This window comes from Rissa tridactyla, chromosome 2 (assembly GCF_028500815.1).
Source record: "Rissa tridactyla isolate bRisTri1 chromosome 2, bRisTri1.patW.cur.20221130, whole genome shotgun sequence".
NCBI lineage: Eukaryota > Metazoa > Chordata > Aves > Charadriiformes > Laridae > Rissa > Rissa tridactyla.
In genome coordinates, this window is record NC_071467.1 from 35,368,018 (window position 1) to 35,390,650 (window position 22,633).

A 22,633-nucleotide genomic window follows, 5' to 3' on the forward strand; every position below is an offset into this window, starting at 1 on the left:
TTTGGCCTGTATCCATGAATTGGCCAATGTCAAATGAGCTATTTGGACCTTCTTAGAAATCTGAGAAATCTCTCAGAAGGTAGGTAAGAGAGCCAAAGCCAAAGAATATTGGTTTTGACCAAGGAATTCCTCAGTATAACAAATGGATGTGTGCTTCATATATATATTCCTTATAATATGGACTAATTAGGAAGTTAAGAGAAAGTAAAATCTTGGGGATAAAACTGGGGTGTCTGAGGGTGTTGGTCTATCAATTTACATCTACATGGAAGGAACATAACTCTTCTATAATATCAGACATAATGGAAACACATGCCCGTGTTTCAAAAAGGAAGTTTATAATTAACATTTCAGTTTTCACACATCATTTTCTACCTTAAGTATTTAAAAGTATTTGGAATAGCTCCATACAAATCAATACACTAAAACAGGAGGATATGAATGGTCATGGGTCACAGAATAGCTTGGAGGTTGAAAAGAAGAGAGGGATAGTGCTTTGAATATCATCTTAACTTCATTCCTGTGTTTCAGCTTATTTAAGGGAGAGCTTTTGGTAAGGAGAGAATGAGGCAGAGATACTTAGTACAGGAAAAGCCTAATGTGTCTCTTGCCAAAGAATGTTAACAACATTGAAAAAAGACAGTTTCTTGCACTCCTGGCAGGTTTTGTGTTATTTCCTTCCTTTAAATCTAAGTATAGGTGACATTCATAAGTAGAGTTTTGATTGAACTTGGTACTGGCTTATATTTCAATAAAACTGCTAAGCAATTATGGGTAATCCCCAGGATCTGATGTTTCTAATAGGATTTTATTTACAAATGGTTTTGTGTTATTCCAGGCAGGCATCAAAGCTTTCTCTAGCTTTTTTTTGCGTGCGATAGCTATAAAACGATCTGCCTTTTCTTCATGTGACGAAGCTTTAGCCAATGTTCCAACCGTGCTGTGTTATGCAACAAAGTAGTGGTCATAAAGATATGTAAAGTTCTATGTAAACACGTCCTCAGAATTGCACAAGGGGTGGAAAATAAGGAGAGCATGCAGAACCCTGTGGGTTTCTTCTGTCTATCCTGTTTCGTGTAATATGGCTAATTTTAATTGCGTAGGAATTTTAGGACAAGTTTTATGGATTTTCTATCTATTAAATCATTAACTAAAATAAAAGCATTAAAGTCTAATAAAGAAGCAGCTTTACTCTGTAGTTCTCACTGGTGCATCCTTAGCTAACCTTTATTCATCAACTTGTAAGTTAAAATGCAACTCCTCTAATGCATTTGTGGGACTCTCAATGAACAATTTTTAAGGAGGGATACAAAACTGATTGCTGCAGGAATTGTTAGAATAGCTGTAAAATGATCATTTTGCTTCTTATTCCCTCCTTAACAATAGGCTAAAATCCTGCTTTTTTCGGTTCTCTTGAAACATATGGTTTTTTATTTCCTTCTTGTCAGTAAGGAGTTGTTTGAGCCTAGAAGATCTAACTGAGGTCAACAGCTTCAGGTATTAGAAAATGTTGGGGTGTTTCCGATTGTCATTTTATTTTCAGTATTTTTCTTTGGATTGGAGTATTCTTTCTTTAGAAGAGCAAATACAGTATCTTTTTCTCAGTCTCAGTATCAGGAGTGAGCGGTTAAGAGTGCCTGAACAGGCCAAATTTTCTGTCCCTCCGTCCCCTTCCAGTGTTCTGCTGGGAAAAAGAGTTGCAGTTTCTCGTGTCCCAGTCTTACCACAGTGAGGCAGAGATTCTGTGTTTTGAACCAGGAACAGACCAAACTGCTGACTCTGGGAGACTGAGCAGGTTCTCAGCGGGAAGTTTCACACCCATCTGGCTTCTGCGCTCCTGGGGATTAAGGCTTTCAGATTGGATGATTGACACACTGAATAGCTCCCTTCAGATTTTGCATGATGGTCACCCTTTCTCACTCCAGTTTTAATAAAACATCCAGACGTGGTTTTTTTTGGGTTTGTGTGGTTTTTTTGTTGTTTTCTGGGGGTTTTTTTGCACTGGGAAAATCTGGTATTTCTACCCGTACAAGCACATGGAATATATTGGTATTTTAAAACTCGTAAATAATCATGGATGTAGGTGACATGTTTTTGTTGACCTGTTTTTTGTCTCCTCTATTTTTTTTTTAATGTCCATTTAATCTTTTCATAATCTTTTGAATTTTCTACCTGGAGTCTCATTAATAATTCAAGCAGCGTTGCTCTTTCGTTGTAATCATACTGCTGTTTTTCATTTGTCAGCATGATTCATTAAATTGAGCCAAATTCACTCTTGATGTAACTTGACCTTAGATGTGTTTTGGCCCCATGTGTTTTCTCTTGCTGGAGTTATTCTTTAAATCAGTGAAACAGAAAAAAAAAACTGTACTGAACTGTCACCCTTAATCAAATTCTCAGCTTTAAATTAGCCATGATTTGGTCCATGGGTCGTATCTTTCAACTGAGGAAATAGTTTAATGTACTAATGTGTATAGTATTCTTGGATAGCAAAGGCTGAATTTCTTTATAGTGTTTTCTGTTCCTAGGCTTACAGCACAACTGTTTGAAATCATGTGGAGTAAAAAGATCTAAAAGCTGGGGTTAACCAAAAATGTTGTTAGGTAAATATTTTTTTTGCTAAATTACCAAATTTGGATGTTTAGCTTGATCCCATTTGAATCCTATTGGGTTCATTCCATTGACAATGCAGAGTTTTTTCCATTTACACACTAACAAAAAAACAGTTTTGAATGTTTTCCAGGCAATTATTTACCTTGTATCACACACTTAGTAAACTAAGTAAACTTTTAAAAAAGATGAAAACCACACCAGAATACATTAGTTTTATATTAAGAAATATATTTCCATGTATATGAAAATATAATCTGGGTTTGTATTAACATTCTTTTCAATATATATATATATGTGTGTACATTTATATATATATGAGAAAACTTATATAAAACTAATATTTTAGGAACTCAGCAATTATATTTCTTAAGCAAGTTATTTTGTCCTTTTTCATCTGGTCAGTGTAGACATTCTTGTATATTTTATTAATACATTATACTGCATGTAAGTAGAAACACCTATATAATGGTATTAGTAAGACCACATAAAGATTAAGGACCTCAGGAAGGTTAATTTAGCCATGTTTTACAGCCAATGTGTTGTAATACTTGGATAGCAATGTAGAAGGATGGATTAAGATATGCCTTTAGAACAGAGTGGGAAACACTGCAGTGGGATGAAGGTGTTTGGCACTGGCACAAAGCCCGACTCACAGAGCAAGAGGTCCTGGCGCTGGGCTCATCCCAGCTCTGGTGCAGGCAGTGCAGCTTCCCGGGGGTCAGTGCCTCGAAAGCACCCCTGCTTTCCCACGCGGTAAAGCACTAGTGGGCAACTTTCAAGTGAGGTAATCTTGAAAACACTTCTGAAATTATTACCTGGAATCTCAGAGCGGGAACACTCCTGGGCTACAAGAGAAAAATCCCATGCTGGCACAGATGTCGTCTTATTCTGGGAAAATGCGGACAAAGTTGTCTGTTAATTTTCATTTTGTGTCTTTTTATTGATGTATGCTGTGATAATTGTATTTACTGGGTGAAGTTGCCACAGAAGAGAGCTTAAAAAAGAAATACAAGCCTAAGGAGACCTCATTACAGTGTAACAGCAAAACTAAATAATGCAAGGGACGTGACCTTGATAAAAAGAACTTTAATACAAAACATGTTGTAATAACATTAAGGTTGAAGGTTTCAGCCCATTAAAAATATAGTTATTACACCGAGAAGGCCCTAGCACTTTTACCTCAGTTCCCTTGCACTCAGGCATATACTTCTTCAACAAATGGTTTGATGTAATTGCAACTACTGAAAAAATATGTATTTGTATTGATTTTGAAGATAATACAAAGAGGTGCCTGTCAGATGCTCTAATGTCTCCTTATACACGTTACATGTAACAAAGATTAAATTAGGTAGCTGCTTCCGCCCATCAAACAAAATAACTGAACCTTTTCCCAAATGAGGTCTCTTAATTCCTGGTAGACACTGTCCAGACCAGTAAATGGTGCTTACATGAGGAGATGGCTGTCTTAGCACTTGCAGTGCTGGGATTTGTCGGTGATTGCATCCTAACAGTATAGCCTTCTAAAAGGACATGTGTGCGTGTGTAAAAATGAAGACAGAAAAAGCGCTAAAGGAAGGTACAGCGTTCAGAACTTCATTTTTTTTTTCCATATTATTGTAACTTTTAATAGTGGCGAAGTACTTCAAATGAGTTTTCTCGTTGTCATCCTGACTATGTTTGGAAGGGAGTGAACAAATGAAACTTCTCCGAACTGATTGGCTTTTGTGCAAGTTATGGTGGCCCTTTTGATAATCCCTTTCGGTACTGGTGGGAGGGACAGCTGAGAGCTGTGGAGGCCAAGACTGTGTCAGCCTTTCAGCTGTACGGGATATCGCTCGGGGTTGGGTACTCTGGCAAGGTAAGAGTTGAGAGCTGCGGCTGCTGCCTGCAGCTAGGACACCACCAAACCACAGATCTCTCAGACTGAAGTTGGGGACCGTGCGTGAACATCCTGTGTTTTAATGATAAGAGAAAAAAATTACAAATGGGTTGAAGTGATGCTATATAAATATAGTTTTCAGTATATTTTATGTAAAGAAATAGCCAAAGCCTGCTGGAGCTTCATGTATTGAATTCCTTTAGTACGTGAAGCACCTTGCAAGGAAAAAAACAGCAGGCTTAGTTTAAATATGCAATATTGTTGTGTATTGTGTTATTGTGTAAATCTTTTTGAAAATATAGGTCCGCTGTATTTTCCGTGAATCACTGAATATGATGGTTAGATTTACTTTATCTAATTAGCCTCTGTTTTCTGTCCTTAAACCTGGTACTGTCATTAATACGTGTCCAGATTTTACGAAAACCCTTCAATCCCTTCAAAGTGCCTTCAGTTAGCAGGAAAACTACATTAGTAGTAAGTACGTTGCAGAAATACAAACATTAAGTTCTGTTCTCATAGAGTGATTTGACTCCATGTTATTTTTGCTTAAAAGGTGATTAAAGAGAGTGGACCTCCTCACATGAAGAGCTTTGTTACACGAGTTACAGTAGGAGAATTCACTGCAGAAGGAGAAGGCAACAGTAAGAAACTTTCAAAGAAACGTGCTGCAATGGCTGTCCTACAAGAACTTAAGAAACTTCCTCCTCTTCCTGTGATTGAAAAGCCAAAACTTTACTTTAAAAAACGTCCAAAAACAATATTGAAGGTATGTGTCCGCCTTTGACAGCATTAAGAATGTTTGCTCAGAAAGTAGCAGAGTTACTCAGATTTTGAATTGGTAAAGGCTCGTTTGTCATTTTCTGTTGATACTGTTACTTGTTTGCCTGTGCTAATATGCCTGTACTTTTTTGGATTCTGAGAACGCTGTGAAATTCTCAAACATAATGGCTTGTGAGGTGCTCAGCTTAAGAACCAAGCTTTCATCAAGAAGTCTTCAGGGATTTGGTTCAAGTCCAGTGGAGGATCAAACCCTCCAGGCAGCTCTGTACAGCCATTGGAATTTTTAACATCATCTCCTCTGGGACGCCCTACTAGCATAAATGGTGTTTTTTCCTTGGTCTTTCCCCCCTCCCCAGTTTGCAGAGGGAGAGAGATATATGAAATAGTAGATATATGGGGAAATGGTGCACAGTCCAGATTCCTCCCCTTGTGGACCTAGATTCAGGAGTTTTGTGACTTCAGCTTCAATTTGTTTTGATTTTTGAAAGATTTGAAAGAAGGCCAAGAGTATGTTGACATCTCAGCCTAGTGTGTCACTTGTCAAGGACAATACTTTTTTTGTTTCAAGTGCCTGTGTTTGATAATGATTTTTAGCTCGCAAGTACAGACAGAAAATTGGCTGGAGACCAGCCCATGGAGGACTTGCGGACTTTGAACCATCCCTCCATTAAAACATGCCCTGTTTCAGAGGATATTAATATGCTTCTTGCTGCACTGATGAGGCTTCCTTTAGAGGCTCTGGATTCTTGTGAGCTCAAGCTTCTTAAATGGTGCTTCTATTCTTGGTGGCAGTAGATTTATTGCTACTTCTACAATTCAGCCAGTCTGTAGCAACTAGCTCTGGTTTGTCTACTCATCCTAAATTCATACAAAACCAAGGGGCCATCTGAAGGAATTAGCCTTCCAAATGATCTAACAAAAGCAGCTGCACACTGTCCATATATTTATGAAGCATCGCTACCTAGCCTCAGCACTGAACAACTAATCAGACTAACTTGTCATCTGTTCAGCGTAGAAGATGACGCTTTTGAAGTGGCCAAAATCTGCTACATTTCATTTTACTGAGGAACTCCTTGTACATGATTTTATTTTCTCTGGCATATTGGACAGTTATTTAGGTATATGTAAAGGCACATTAATAGCCTTTCATAGGCTATGTTAGGTCATTTTAGGCCAGGGTAAATAATGATGAAGCGTTGCTCAATTTCTGTCTGGTGTTTGTCACGTTTGCCCCATGCTATGCAGATCAGGAACCTCAAGGCTAAAATTGCAGGAAAAACCAGGAAGCCTTCATGTCCAAGACCTGTGCTTCAGAATATACTTTTAGGATCTAAATTTCATCTCTCACTCTGTATTTGCTTCTTGTTAGTTAAAAAAAAAAAAAAAGCTTGAATTTTTCTGAATTATGTTATGTGCATGGCTTGCATTATGTTAGGCTGAACAGCATTATACCGGCTATTGGCTCTGGTTGTCTCATTTTGGAAAGTTTTCCTCAAGAAAGATGCTAAGGGTGTAATAATGTAAAAATCTCTTACATTACCATATACCTTTTACCATTACAATCTTAAATTCAATTATCCAACATTGGCCATCTTAGAAAGAGGTGTTAATAGTCAAAATAACCTGGATATGCACAAGTTTTTTATTTTTTGAATATCTACACTTCTGAGGTGTGCCCATTTCTTTTAATTTAACCTGCACATGTTTTAAGCATCAAGAAAAGTGACAACAATAACTTCTTTTTATTTGTATATATATTTATGAGGCTATATCTTATGGCCTGCACTTTATTTAGCCTGCTCTGCATTTTGTCTCTGCTTGGCTTCTTGCCCACACAGCTGCCCTTGTGCATGACATTGTCTTAATTCTTTCACCTACATCTTTTCTAACAACTTCAGCAATTGCACAACGTAGGATTCATTGCACAGCTTTCTTAATATAATATCCCTCTCTGGTCTTTGCCTTCAGTTGCTGATCATCTCTTTAGATTCTGGACCACTTGTTTGTTGTTATTTGAGAAGCTCAAAGGAGCATGACTGCTGATCTTCTCTTATCCTGCAAGTCGCTTCATGAAAAGGAAATAGCTCAGTAACATAAAAACAATTCTACATTCAGATGCCATTTACATTCATTTGCAAGTTCGTTCTTTGTGTTATGGTATATAAATCAGTTAAATATGACTTCAGAAAAATTCTTTTGGGTCTTAATTTCTTCTCCTTAACATCTACAAACAAATGTTTTCATAGCTATTTGCTTTGAGAGAGCATTTGCCATGTGAGTAATAACATAGTAAAAGGATTTCAGAACTAGATAGCTTGTAAGAACTGTTGTTTGTCACCTGTCCGTGTAATCTTGGACAGACCAGTCTCTCACTTCCTTTGTTTTTCCCCCATCAGATCAATTCCCCTGCCAGCCATACATTTTGACATGTTACTGTGAGGATCACTGTCTGTTAAACATTTATACTTATATGGGTGGCTCACAATATTCGACATTTCTAGCCATTGGAATACTCCCCTCTAGCTTCGCTACATAAAAGTATTTTGAGGGTGAATTCCTATGACACGCAGAGTGAACCTTCAACACCTTGAGCTGCATTGCAGGATGGAAGGCAGGAGCACTGACAAGCAAGGCAGGAAGGCTGAGAGAGGCAGCTTCCTCGTTATATGGCAAATCCACATGTAAATCCCACCTTTTCTTAGCGTACTGCATGTTCCAGCATTGTAGCAACCTATTTTAAGGGATTAGGGGGAAGGGTCATAGAAATAGGGCAATGAGATATAATTGACTGAGGAACCTGCTACTTTTCATCCATCCCCACAGGACCTCCATAGATACATGAGGATATTGGTCACTTACATATTCTGGGTATGCACACTACCTGCGACAGCGGCAGACAATAGGGGCATATATTTTCCCACAGTTTTGAGCTTGAGGATTCTTATCTTCTGTCTCATGATAAGAAGATGGGAAGAAATTTACTTCTTATTCTCTCAAAGGGAGTATTAAAGAAGAAGTAACCTTAGTAAATAATTTATTGAAGCATCGTAATAGTTGTAGGGATATATGCTGAAATAATGGTTCTCTCTTTTATACTTGTTTTAGGCTGGACCGGAATATGGTCAAGGAATGAATCCCATCAGTCGTCTGGCTCAGATCCAACAGGCCAAAAAGGAGAAGGAGCCAGAGTATGTTCTTCTTTCAGAGAGAGGAATGCCTCGCCGTCGAGAGTTTGTTATGCAGGTATCATCTGCTGTCATGTTAGAGATAATGCCCTTGTTATGTTATGGTCAAACTCAAGCAAAATGATGGCATAATATGAAGCGGATCCCTCTGTGTTTGGCTCTTTGCTTTATGGTCAGTTACACAAGAGGAGTATGAAATACGGTATTAGAAGACCTGTTTGAACTTTCATCTTTCTCTTGGTGAAACAAATGGCAACTTGGTTGTGTGCCTTCTAGATGCTTTTCTTGTAGTGGTTTTGCATTTTTTATACTCTTCTTGTTTTCATTTCACCTGAAGGTGTCCGTCTTTATCCCTGATGGTTCATGACTTATTTACTTTTAGTCATCTTTTTGAAAAAATCTAGTTTGCTATTGTTGATCAGGGGATTGCAATACAAACAAGTGTTCTGAAATAAGGGTACGAATATGCCCACATTACCAAGCATTTTGGTTTAAAAAAAAGAGTGTTGTAAATCTTTTCAGGTTTTCAGTTTCTTGGTGGCTTTGCTCTTATCTGATATACCACAAAAAAAGCCTTCCATCATGTGTTTTAGCCCGTCCTGTTAAAGGCTCTGGACCTAATACAGAAACAGTAGATCATTAATGTTATTTGGTATAATGGTGGTATTTTGTTAGATAGAGCAACAGCAGGTTAAGAAAGATTAGGAACAGGAAAGAATTCTTTTCTCTTGTGTTTTCACTCCGGGGTAATTTTGTGCCAGAACAATTCAGCGCAGCATACCTCAACATGTTTTGACTTGTTGTCTATAAACCACACCAAAAAGTCACTTCTGATCACAAGCAGAATTAATGACCTTCCAGCACGTCCTTCTCCAGAAAATTAGTTACGTTTTCACTTAAATCTTTAAGTCCCTCCTTCATGTCAATCAAGACAGGCTAGCAATCATCATTTCCTTGGACGTCAGTGGTCTTTCTTAATGTATTATTTTTCCCTTTGAAGTGGAAGAAGATATTGGGTTCCTTTTGTTGCAGAATCTGATTTAAGAGTATAAACTTGGATTTCTAACTTTTTATGGTGTGTGAAAGTATTTGCAAAAGGCTGATCCTATCACAGACCATCCCTTTTCCCTTGCTCAGACCCCCGTGGGAGTGTCCACAGTTAGAGAAGGTTGTGTGAGGTATCAGAAGAGGACTGTGTAATGCAATCCAGTATTAGAAAGATGGGCTGAGAATATGCTTTTCCAGTGGTGGAGTCTCGATAACAGCAAAATCTTTGGTTTGAATAAAAAAAATATTCTTAAAAGCAGTGACTATGTAGAAGATTCCCTTTTCTAGGAAGACTTGTGAAAGAAAGAATCGAAGAAATTCCATAGATCAGTTGCTTTATTATGCACACTTTTAAACACCATAGCTCCATTTTTATCCTTCTGTGATACTTTCACACTAAAATCATACTGCTGTTTCTCCCGCCTTCAGGAAGTCTCAGTGGATTCATTATGAAATGCAAAAAACCTTATCAGAATAAAAAGCCTTTGTATAAACTACTTAAACAATGTTTTCATTTAATTTAATTGAATGTGGAAGTAAAATATCCAGAGATAATACGTTCATTTTTATCTGTCACACAAAGAGCAAGTTTAGATGTGATGAAATGGATCCAATTACTTGTCCTGACCACTAGATAAACAGAAGAAAACCTCTGATGACATTAGTTGGTGTTCTGTTCCCAAAGTTAATTTCAGAAAGCTCTTTCTCTTTGTAGTCAGACCTTTAATCCTTGATAGAGGTTATAATAATAGCTAAACCAGTTTTACAGGTCTGAGAAATAGCAGCACATTGATTTATTGTGAGCTATGTTATAAATTATCATTTTGTCTTGTCCCATTAAAGTCCCTTAATTTTATTGCACATAAACTTGTAGCAGATTGGCTATTTTCTAATTGGGATCGCGGAACTGCATAGCAGATAAGGTTTTTATTTCAAGATTATTAATATTTCTGTCTTAGGTAGCCAGATCTTTTTGTTTAATTATACATGTACTTTGAAGGGATATTTGTGATCATTATTATTTATTTACAACCTCTTCTTTTTGTGTAAAATTAATAGGTATTTGAGCAAAGAAAAAACGAAACTTTTAGGAAAATAGATACATGGTAGTTTGAGGAAAGCGAATAATTATTAAATAACATAAATTATAAATAACATTTAGTATTTATTTATCAATTGTATGCCTGTTTTTACAATTATTTTAAAGCTCCTTCCAGACTGTTTCAGGTCTTTGACCTCTAAGTTTTCTTTTATTCAGGTCACCTCGACAATTTTTTTGTTTTTATTTTAGTTTGGTTTCCTTTTTTTAACATATTTTTGAAACCATGCACTATTTTATGAGAAAATTTCACAGATAAAATGGCTTAATGGACAGAATGAAATACAGCTACCAAAGAACTATGAATATTGCATAAGTGACTAGCAGTGACAGTGCTGATATCACAAAGCAGACACATACAGCTTCAGGAGTTCGAGAACGGTACCAAACCCAAGGAATAAGTTAGAGCCTGACGCTTTGGGGATATCCATTGTCTATAATTTGTCTTTATTTTGAGGTTTTAATTTCCCCTAGTTGTATGAAGGGCATCTTGTTTGTCAGAAACCCTTTGTGCAGTACAGAGCACAGGTCCAACGAGGAGTCGTCTTTCCAAAGACTATTTTGATAAAAGCTTGTCGGGTGTAAGGGCGGAACAGAAAGGAGCCCCGGCCCCCGTGTTCCTTGCAGCGCGACAAAGGGGGAGGAATGCGAACATGGGTTTCATCTTTCTTTAGAAACCACTCTCATTTAAATCTCCAGGTTATTCAGGTTATTGTTTGTGTCTCTATTGTTCTGGAAACTATCCTGATGATGCTGGGGAGCTGCATCTTGTGCAGGCGATATTCCTGCAAAGGGCAAGGAATTCCAGATCCTGTAGCGCTTCCTGTGTTAAGAAAGAGGGGGAAGCAAGAGTGGGGGAGATGTTCAGCAGGGAGAATGGGGTTGGCACAGAGGCTGGTGAAGGGAGAGACAACTGTGTATGCACTGGCTTACAGAAAAATGTAACTCTTTGGTACGAGTTTGGGGACCTTCTGAGAAATCTAAACAAGCTGCTCTGTGTGAAGCCGTGTTGTGGTCCCCTTCTGCTCTATTCTTACTTCTCTGAGGTTGCATCTTCATCAAAAGAGCTGACGGTTGTCAGTAGGTCAGCAAGATTAAGGAGTCTTGCATTTATCGTGATTATGATCAATGTTTTCTTTTTAAGGTAAAAGTAGGTAATGAGATTACTACTGGAACAGGCCCAAACAAGAAAATAGCTAAAAGAAATGCAGCAGAAGCAATGTTGCTACAGCTGGGTTACAAAGCCTCTACTCCGCTTCAAGACCAGCCAGAAAAGGTGAGACCCAATTGTTATGATGCCCACATTTTACCTTTGTCTAGATTTCTTAGCTCTATCAGCTACTCATTTACTAAGAATGGAAGCTTAAACTTGTGCACCCCCTGTTTTAGGTGGTGGCTTGTCAGAGATCAGCCTTTGTTTAGCTACAGCTCTATAGCTACAGTAAGTGCAGCCTCTCCTCCTGTAAGGGTAATTAAGAACAGAAATGTAGTTCCAGAGGATAGTGTGTGTGCAAAAGTGTACATGTGACGTGTGTGCCTATTTCGACTTACAAATCAGGATGAACGTGCTTTTATTCCATTTTGGGCATCCACGAGAGGACTGAGAGGACTGATGTGATTAATTTTCATACGGGAAATAGTCATACTAGTCAATGTTTGTCTTCCCATTGCATATGGACTGAAAGCATTCTAGAAAAATAATGGCCTTTTCAGGTTTGATGACTGAGAAAGAAAAAGTGTGTAATTTTTTCTTGTGGAGAAGAAATTACATTTTAAATTCGTGTGCGTTGCCGGTATGTATTTCCATGTTAGTGATGTGCAACTTAGCACTCCTCTTCTATCTTGAGTTTATTGATGGAAGTTTATGTGATTTGTAACCAAAATTGGGTGTTAAGGTTTTGCCTTTCGTATCCCGAAAAGATATTTGGTAAGGTGTTTGGCTTAGCTGCAGATTGTGAACAGCTTGGGTCTTACGCAGCGTCACTGCATGTATATATTTTGATCATGGTTTAAATCTTTGCTGTGGCTGCACCAGCTAGCTCAGGTCAACAGGATGTTCTGCTGGGCTTCTCTAGGGACTACATGATAAATCTGAATATAGTGTGTATCTATATATATATCTTCTGAAACATGCTTTCTTTCTCTTAAAGAAAAAAAAAAAGAAAAGAAAGAAAGGAAGACACTCTGTTCTATACATTCTATACTCCTAGCCAGGAAAAGATAAATGCTGTACTGATTACTTGGCTTGACCTCCTTCTGTTTCTCTCTCCTTTGAGAGGAGAGGCTCTATGTATGCTATTCACACTCACCTTCACTACGTTCTTCACTATATATCTTAGTCATATGCAAGTGTACAGTTCTCTAAACAGAGTACTTGGGAGGCTACATGGTTTCTAGTGAGAAGGCGCTGTGCAGACATAGCCATTTTAGAAAAGGCTTGTAGAGTCAAATGATAATTCATTTTCACCAGAATGTTGAGGCTTTTCTGCTGTAGAAGGTACTTTCTACCAGTTTCAATTTTTTCTTCACTCCCAATTTGTCCAAAGGGCTTTTTGAAAAACAATGCAAAACAGAAAAGTCAACATTTTTTTCTAATAGGAAAACACAGGTTTTCATTCTTGGATTTCAAATTGGCTGAACTATTTTTACTCAGTAATTTTCAGAGATAAAGCCAGAAAAAATTCAACCCACAACATTGTTGCTTTGGAGAGCTCTACACAGTGGAAATTTGTGGTTACATTGAAATCCTTAAAAATATTTGAGTGGCTAAAAAGGGGTGCTGCTGCTTTGTTTCCCTACTTTTATTAAGCTGTTGCTTACAAGTGCATTGTCTTTAAAAGAAAACCAAGTTTAATTACTTGCTTGCAGACGTAGATATCTTAGCATGCAATGTCCTAGTATTATTCTGAACACAATGAGCAAACATATTACCATATCCAAAAAATGTGAACTACTCAAATTTTATGTAGTGGGAGTATTCAAGATCATAGAACAAATTTTTATAGCTTTGTTGGGGTTAAGGACATAAAATATCTAGAACATCTGGCTTTATCTTCTGTATATAACAGACCGAACATATTTAAAGCAGATACAGAAGTTAGTTTGTGTAGATGAAAGCATTTTAATTCTCAAACTAAACTGTGCTGGAGAAGAGGGAAAATAGCCCTTAGATCTCTACCACTGTGAGCATTGCAAAATTCTTTCCATATAAATTGCACAATAAAGAAGTACTGTTAGAAGATGCTTGTTTCTCTCTTTGAATCCAAAATGGGGCACAGTGTAGATTAGCTGATGTATCAGGTTGGCATCTAAATGGACAATTTTCACTTGTGTTGTTTTTGATGCTTTTAAAAAAGGAAACTTCTCTTTCCCCTGTCCCCCTTCCCCATGTCCTTTCATCCCCTTCCCCTCCCTTAAAAAAAAAAAAGCAAAAGGAAATTCAGTGGTTTTTTCTTAATCCCAGTGCATAAAATGTGACTATATTCATTCTCTTAATGGAGACCTAAGATTGTTACAAGAGCCATGCGTAGTGCTGGTGGCAGCACAGGTAAACAGGTAATCCAGGTAATGTAAAAAAGTAAATGCTCTGCTCTTCCCTGAGGTAATCCGATTCCTAGAAGACGTCAGTAATGGTTGTGCAGAGCCCTGAGGAGAGCAATTTGAGACTTTTTGCAGCTATCAGAATTTTAGCTCTATGGATGAGATGTGGAGTGTTGCAATATCTTCATTTTTTCATGTTTCCATCTTTTTGTTTCTTGCCACTTCTTGTTGCCACTTTTATTCTCTTAGAGAGAAGACCAGAGTAGGTTGCATTCATGTGAGACAGCAGCACTAAGGATAACTTACTGATAGATGAATTCTTGTTAAATTCCCTATCACAGTCAGGTTAATAAGCAGTAAAAAGAGAGGAATGAGGAGAGTTGGAAATGTTCTTCTCCTGTTGTAGCAGCGTGCTCATGCTGATTTTTCTATCATGTTATGGATGCACAGTATGGATTCATGACAAAAGCGTGCTGTTGTTGTAACAGACAGCAGTAAATGCAGACATATTTTTATATTTCATATTGCTTATTCATTTGAAGAACTGTTGTCTTCCATGTTTTCCAATATACATACTATCTGCTTCATAATACAAGTAAAAGGAATTATGTGAAATTAAAATGCATGGATATGGGTAACCAGTTTGAGAGCCAGCTCTAATACCTATCCTCCCTTTCCATTAAATATTTCCCATTTGTATTGCATGTTGCCTAGGCTGTAAGCACGTTCTGTGGGATGTACATGATGCGGAAAGGCAGGGAAACAATGATTGGAAGAGCTGCTTTGCATAGTGTGTCCTCCCCTTCCCAAGGAAAAACGTACCATCTAGTAGTCTGCATTACAACATGATAGTAATCTAAATAGCCTTAACGTAACCTCCGAGATGCAGAGGCAGATTTCAGCTGGCCGATCCTCCTTCGCGTCTCTTCTGTTTTCCAATCAACCCCTGTCTTCCAGGGCAAATGGCTACAACTTTGTCACGGCATATAGGCTGCTTTGCTGCAAGGTTTTCTGTTTGCCTGTAAAATCCCAGTGAAATCTGAAAAGGATCATTTGTTTCACATTCATCGAGCTGGCTGTCAATAGCTCCTCGTTCATGAGGAAGTTTGGACTTGTTTATCCACATTTACACGTAAATCTAGAACGCTGACATCTTATTTACTTTGCAGACTTCAGGAACGGCCTCATTTTGAACGTCTGTGTTAATTGCTCCTCTTTTCTATGTCAGAGTAATACCCAGTGTTAAACATAATAAAATTAATTTGAGGACAAATAGCTTCCTCAAAAAAGTCTATATATTAAAATAATGGAAAATTGCAATCTTTTTTTTGCTTCCACTTCAGTAACTAAATGGATTCCTAGCAAGTAAATATTTTAAAATTACACCCAAAGTACTTTGTAGTGTTTATGCATTCTTTCATAGGCAGATATTAGGATCATCTTGGTTTAGAATGTAATTTCTCTGTTGTCTGTGCATGTTTTCAGTTGAGAGCTGCTTAAAACATTTGATTTTAAGTCTGATTTGGTAACATATTGAGTTGAGCCTAATCCTTGGGGAAACATTTATATTTCAGTGTTAGGCAATAGTTGTTAATGTTTATTCATGAAGGGTGCATTCCTCAAATAACCTGTTTTAGACAAAATTTAAGATGTGTTAGCAAAGTTTTGTGAGCAGATGTGGCAATCCCAAGTCATCCTTTTTAGAATCTTTCGACTAAATTTATAAACATTAATGTTATGTTTAAGGAGTAGTTTGCTCTCTACTTATTTGTCTTTTTCTACCTGTTTCAGCTTGGAGAAAACAAGAGTTGGAACGGCCAGAATGTTGGGTTTCCTGAGCCAACAAGTAACAGTAAGTATTGCTCTCTAAATTTATATTTATACTTACTTCTCTTTGTCTCTGTAGGATTTGGATTATTCAAGACAATTGAAATGCTTTTTGTAAATATTTTAGGATTTTTATTGCAATTAGATGAATTAACTCTTGAGTGTCCTCTTTGTAAGTATAGACATGAATGAGCGCAGGAACAAGAAGATTTTTACTTACTGATTGAATCATTGAATCCTTCAGGTTTTAAGGGATTTTAGGAGGTCAGCTAAACTGCCTGCTCAGAGCAGGGTTGGTACAGAGTTCAGACCAGTTTCTTTATGTCTTTTTCCCCGTTCTCCAAGGATGGAGTTTCCATAGCTTCTCTGGGCAGCCTGTTCCAATGCTTAATTATCTTCACATTGATTTTTTTTCCTTTTACCTCAGTCAGAACATCTCCTGTTTGTTTATGACTATTATGTCCTGTTCTTCTGCTGCCTCAATAATGTGCCTGGCTCCATCTTTTTGGCAACCTCTTTTTAGGTATTGAAGGCTGCTATTAGGTCCCCCAAAGTTTACCACCATCCTACAGGCCTGATCATCCAAATGTTTTTTTACCATCTAGTAATTCATCTACCTATAGTAATTCATCAAGGAGAACTGAGGAAGTTCGAAGTGTCTTCTCCTTTTGAATGAAAGAAGAGATCACTTGCGTGTGTGATCTGTCACGCACCTGTTGAAGTGCAGGTTTTTTTAAGGCAGTTCCAAACAAAATCCACTGTTTGAGGTCAAAAATGTCACATCCTTTCAGGTATGAATATACTAGTTTATATTTAAGAACAACAGTTGTCGGAAGGTGTACCTACTCTTGCAGTGTCAGCATTATTGTAAAAAGTTTTAAAGGGCAAATGGAACAGCTTCCTCCCTTCTATAGCCTTGCTTATGAGAGAAATGTACAGTTTGCATTTGTTGTGACACTAAAACCTAACCTTCAGCGGTCTTGAAAATCTGAGGCTCTGAGATTGCTACATCTACTATTTGTCAGCTCATATTCATATTTCCAGTAATTTTATTCCAGGAAAACAATTTTGTCCTGTTAGACAACGCACTGTGCATCAGTTTCCTTTTCCAGTCGGATACGCTTTCTTTGTGTGCATAATGCACTGTGTTTCCATCTGAAACAGTGTGAAGTAAGACTGCAATAGTAAAGTGAAGTTCTATACTTTAGTACAACAAAGTAAAAAATCATAACAGTTACATATTTTAGTACAGTTGAACATATTTCATTGTACCCTTATACTATTAAGTAGTTCGTTTTTGCTGGGAAATACCCTTCAGTCTGTATCCTCCTATGTCCTCGCTCAATGCATTTTCAGTATTCTCTGTTAAATATCCTTAAAAATTAACTTCTGTTCCCCTCTATCATGTACTTTTGCAGCTATTCTTGCAGCACTTCTTTTCCTCCTACTCACTGGCAAAGCTTCTTCCCACAGGTTTACTTCTTTACCTTTCCTCTTCATTTCACAATCTTAAAGAAGAAACAAGAAGCTATTTGTTTCTTGGTTTGGAATATCTTAGACATTTTTCACACGTGAAATAACAAGAACGTTGAGTGAGTTTTTTCCCTGAGCTTCTGGAAGAGACATTGAGACACCGTGGGCAGGCCACAAGCATTTGCAGCCCATACAGGAGATGTTTACTGTCAACAGAATGCTCATTTATCTCTCTGGATTTGACTTAAGCAATTATCAACAACAACAAAAGATGAAACAAATAAACAATCCTAATGCAAAGTGCATATTCTTGGAAACATATTTTGGTTTTATATTTCTGGATGGGGTAATCACAAACATCATACAGTATGTGTTCTTGGAGAAGCTGTAGATGAGCTGTGAAGAACAAAAACATATGAAAATAAAAGAAAAAAATAGCAGTGGTTTTATATATTATAAATCTATTGAGGGAAAAAAGTTGCCTAACTGTTTTTATATGTTCCCCACCTTTGATTTTCCATAGTATATTTTTCCTTTATCTAATCTCCAGCAATTTTGGGAGTCACAAAGTAAGTATTGAAAAATTAATACTAAAAAAAATTCAGTGCAATCCTACCTCTCTGTAAAGGACAGGCTCTTTGTTTTTCTTGCCTAACATTTTATTACTAGAGATTCGTGCATGACTTTACAGTCTTTGTTCTTCAGAGTACATCTGCTCCTGCTGTTTGTTCACCACCTGAAATCATAATCATTTGTTTGTGACATCACAATTAGTTACTGTGAAGACGATTAGATTGTCACCAACAGATGATTATGATTTCAGATGGTAAATGAGCAGCAGGAGCAGATGATCTCCTAAGGAACAAAGGTACTTGATCTCATGCAATTGTTCTCAGTAAAAAAAAAGGCAATGAGAAAAAAGCAAATAGATATTCAGAAGAGTTTCTTAAATCTGTGATGAGAAAATTTGAGCATTTTTCCATAGTATTTTAGTATTTTTAAAAATCTACTTAAATAATAAGAGATCAAGAATATAAGAAATAGAAAAATATGGAAATATATGGTGTTATTGTAAGCCCTAACTGTATGGTTATATTCAAATTCTTACTTAGATGTTTCTTCATCATTTTTGGGGGAGAAAATAAGTGCAAAATAAATCATGTATTTATGAAATTTTGCATACTACTAATACATATTCACTTTGCAGTAAACACAATTTATGTCAGCTTTATAGTTCTGGCCCTCATTAGTTTGTATAAAGTCTTTTTTTTTTATTCCTCTACATGTTTATTTTTGAACTGGGGGTTTTGGTGAAGACTTCCAGTAGATAATTTAATACCCCCGTATTTCCATGAACAGTAACTGAAACCTATGGCTTGGGAATAAAGTTTTTGTTTTGTATTTCAGACATTTTTAATTGGAATTTATGTGTGTTATATTTTGCTGAAGTATTTAATTCTTTTGGGTGTGTTTCAAAGATGATTTGCAGTGGATTGTACGCATTTTTGCTCACTAAGTACTACTCTTTTATTGAACTTCACTTTTGAATTGCTTCCAAACTTAGTAAACTTTGTCAACTATAACACACTCTTGCTAGGAGTTAGACTGATACATCACTAAACATTTGTTGAATTATTTGTCGTCCTGAATAGAAACCACAGTAAGAGGAGCTGACAACACCACTTATTTGAAGAAGCACAGGCCGCAGAACAGTAGTTTCCCATGTGCTTGGTTTGGGGTTTTTTGTTTTGTTTTGTGGTCTTTTTCATAAACATACTGTCAGGTGAACGTTATACCATTATACCATCACTGTGTGTTTCAGGGAGCAGTTCCATCAGCTGAGCCACTTGTCCACGCTCCTTATGTCTCATGACCTTGGCTAGGGTCTCTTTCAGCAGTTTGTTACATTTAAATAATGCCTTGCCTCTGTAGCTGCTCAGTTGATGTGCTAATTTTCAAAAAAAAAAAAAAAGATATTTTAGATACAGGTTAAGAAAAAAAGTATTGCAAGCAACGAGCTGCCCGGTTCTTGAGTAGTGTGGGTTGTGCATATGTAAGAAACATACACTTGGGCTGTGAGGGTTGTGGTTTGTATGCCCTCAGGCTGAGAAGGAACCCAAGTCTTAGCACTCTAGGAGACTGCTCAACCATTAAGCTCTTGATGTATAAAATGTATAAAGAGGTAACAGCCACCATATGGGTGGACGTAATTTCAGAGAAATTCTCCTTTTGCTTTTCCCAGTCCCCTAAAATTCCTATATGAATTACATTTGTTCAAGGTTGCTAGTCAATTCCTTTGAAAAAAATCTGCATGCGAAATAGCAATACAGAGCTCTCTTTTGATGTTAACTCTCAAATTCAGAATTAGTAATGTAATTCTGCAAATCATCTGCCTTTGGATTTCTGTCTTCAGTCAAGCAAATGAAACATTATCACACAATTAACCTCAATACTGTGTTTCTCTAAATACTTTCACTTTTCTGAAGTCTTTTCTCCTTTTCCTACTTCCTTCCCCCCAGCCTGGAACCCATCCTTAGTCTAGGATGGTAATGTCCTTGAAGAATTGAATCACTCAAAACTGAGGTTTTATTGCTGTCAGAACCAAGACTTAATTCTCCATTCTCTCCTCCATCCCCTTTCCTTTACATCAAACATCTTATCCCTATGACTTCCACTCCCCCACCACTTTCTCCTCCTCTGATTTAATCTTCACTCGTACCTATGCTGTGCTTGTTGATGTCCCCCTTGACCTTCTTGGCTTCAGCAACCTCTCTATCCTTGTCTAGTAGACTTGCTCATTCTTTCATCTCTTCTACGCGTGGGTCATGCCTTTGTTTTCATCATCACAATTCTCATTCCCCTCTTAATCTGTTAATGAACAGTCTTGCCTGCACAGGTCACCTGCAGTTGCACTTAGGCACTCTCTTAATTGCTTTACCTCCCAAAAAATCACTTTCTTGCAGCTTTTACAAGCACATTGATCTGCCATCTCACTATGGCTTCTGCTCCAAATTTGCTGATTGTCTTTATGGATAAAGATACTGTCCTTTCTTCTGCATTTAGATTGCTTCTTTTCAGAACCTACTTCATCTTGATCTCAGGTTGTCTGGTACACTGATATATTGTTGGAAACTTATGATGCAGAAATTATCATGTAAAAATAATAGTGTAGGTGTTTTGTCTGTCTGGTTGAATATTTCACAGAATATCCTGGAGAAATTCCCCACTGCAAACACTAAGTCTTATTTTTACCAAAATCTTGTGTTCCCAAGCAGGAGTAAAGCTGTGGGAGATTTCAAAGAACTGTGCTCACATGAGTTAAACACCAAATGTTACAAAAAATGTGTACAATTTAAGTCTCCTGCAATACTGCAGTTTCCTTTTTGGCTGTACAGAAAATGATCCAGTGAAATTGAGGTTATCAAGACCTGACTTCTTGAGGAACTAAATAGTATTTACTTCAGTGTCGTAGTTATTTTAAGGTTAAATAAACCAGTATTTTAATGAGTGACTTTTATATAACATCAGTTTGTTTAAGGTCATGTAGACAAGATCTTTTGATTGAAGGACATTGTGTAATGGCAAAACATTTTTTCATGTCTGAATATTGCAGTAGCTGGTGACTTACAAATACCACAGATAGCTGTGCTAAGTAGGTAATGATTGCATCTTGGTATTTCAAGCCAAGATTGTGTGTAGACTATTACTGAGAACATAATGGCCATACTATTTGCCTACTCAATTGTTTGACTGACGTTTTCTGAGTTCCTACTGAGGTAATAAAACAAAATTTGAAAATATTCTAGTATATAAATAGGCTTTTACAGTGAGTGGTGTATAAAATCAGAATTTCTTTTTATGATAATATTTACATTTTTCAGTCTTGTTATTGAAATAGTTACTTGGTTTTGTAAATTCTCTTTTTTGCTCTCAGTGGATTTGTAATGGGCCATATTCTAGGGCATGTTGAAAACTTGCCAGTTCTATGAAGGAGTTGTTGCAGGTGAAACTCCTCCATGCCTCTTGAGGTTTTGTCCATTTTAACTTACATAATAGTGAAGTCAGGATTAGGTCTGGGTCTAGCTTTTCCTCCTTAGTGCCTTATTACATGATTTTGCCACGTATTTTAAGCAGCACAATTTAAGAAGGCTTTATTCAATGTCGATACAGGTAGCATAATCTGAAAGAAATTTTTTTTGATATTATGTATTGAGTATTTTATTCAGTTCCGAAAATACTGATTATCTCTTTATAACAATCTTTTTTTCACCCAGTGATGGGTTATTTCAAATATCAGGGTGTTAAACTTAATATATGAGCATGTCATATACAGAATTATATCATAGTTTACTTCATATCATTATACAAGACGTGAAAGTACTCCCATGCTGATGCCTCATAGCACTGGTTGTAGTGCAGGGAAGAGCATGTGCTCTTCAGGGGTGTCAGGGGAAGTCATACACCAGCTGACACTGTTGCTGATGCACCAACAAGAATAGCTTTCCTGTAGGACAGGTGAGGGCCCAGGGAGAAAATTGTGGTTCTCTGAGAAATAATAAAGTTATGGATTAGACCAAGTGTCCTTGAAACACGAAAAGTCAGTGAGCGACCTTGAACCAGAATTCATTGAGTGAAGGTAGAGGAAGATTATCCCTACAGCGACGGTCATGTAGAAAAGAGAGAAAATTGACACTTAGATATATGTGCATTGACCATGCAAGCCTGATTCTGTAGGTCATCTTTTGGAGTCGTACGATAAAATCAAAATCTGAGCTTTTCATGTTTTCTGATCTTCCTGACAGAAGTAGAAAGTTGAAATTGGGACACCAGTGGTACCAGTGTAGGCACTAATACCTGTGAGTGTGCAGGCAACACTGTCATCACTCTGGACTTTTCTTAACTTAGTAGCCCACTGCTGTGGGGTAGCTTGTCATTGTCCTTGTATCAACAAATTCCATTTTTGTGAAGTCATTGAAGCTCATTTGGTGATATTGTCAGTTGTTCTGCTTCCTCACCTCATGCAGAAGGTCCCTCCGATGATTAGTTTTGTTTTCCATGAACTCTAGGAGTGAAGGTCCAGACAGTGGGGGACCCTTTTGTAGAAAGGTCCTCCTGTCTTCCCAGCCAAGGGCACCTTGTCTTCCTAGCCAAGGGGACTCTATAGAGAAAGGGTTAGGGATAAAAATAACA

General features: G+C 37.3%; 1 protein-coding gene across 7 annotated transcripts in view; it reads left to right on the forward strand.

The window, feature by feature from the left end:
* The window catches only part of STAU2 (staufen double-stranded RNA binding protein 2), a 170,466-nt gene that overhangs the window by 61,977 nt on the left and 85,856 nt on the right, over nucleotides 1-22,633 (forward strand). For all 7 annotated transcript variants that reach the window (XM_054190269.1, XM_054190272.1, XM_054190276.1 and 4 more), the window contains 4 exons: nucleotides 5,046-5,258; nucleotides 8,378-8,515; nucleotides 11,748-11,879; nucleotides 15,935-15,995. In XM_054190269.1, the coding sequence (XP_054046244.1) occupies nucleotides 5,046-5,258; nucleotides 8,378-8,515; nucleotides 11,748-11,879; nucleotides 15,935-15,995 (544 nt within the window). The remainder of the gene's footprint in view (nucleotides 1-5,045; nucleotides 5,259-8,377; nucleotides 8,516-11,747; nucleotides 11,880-15,934; nucleotides 15,996-22,633) is intronic.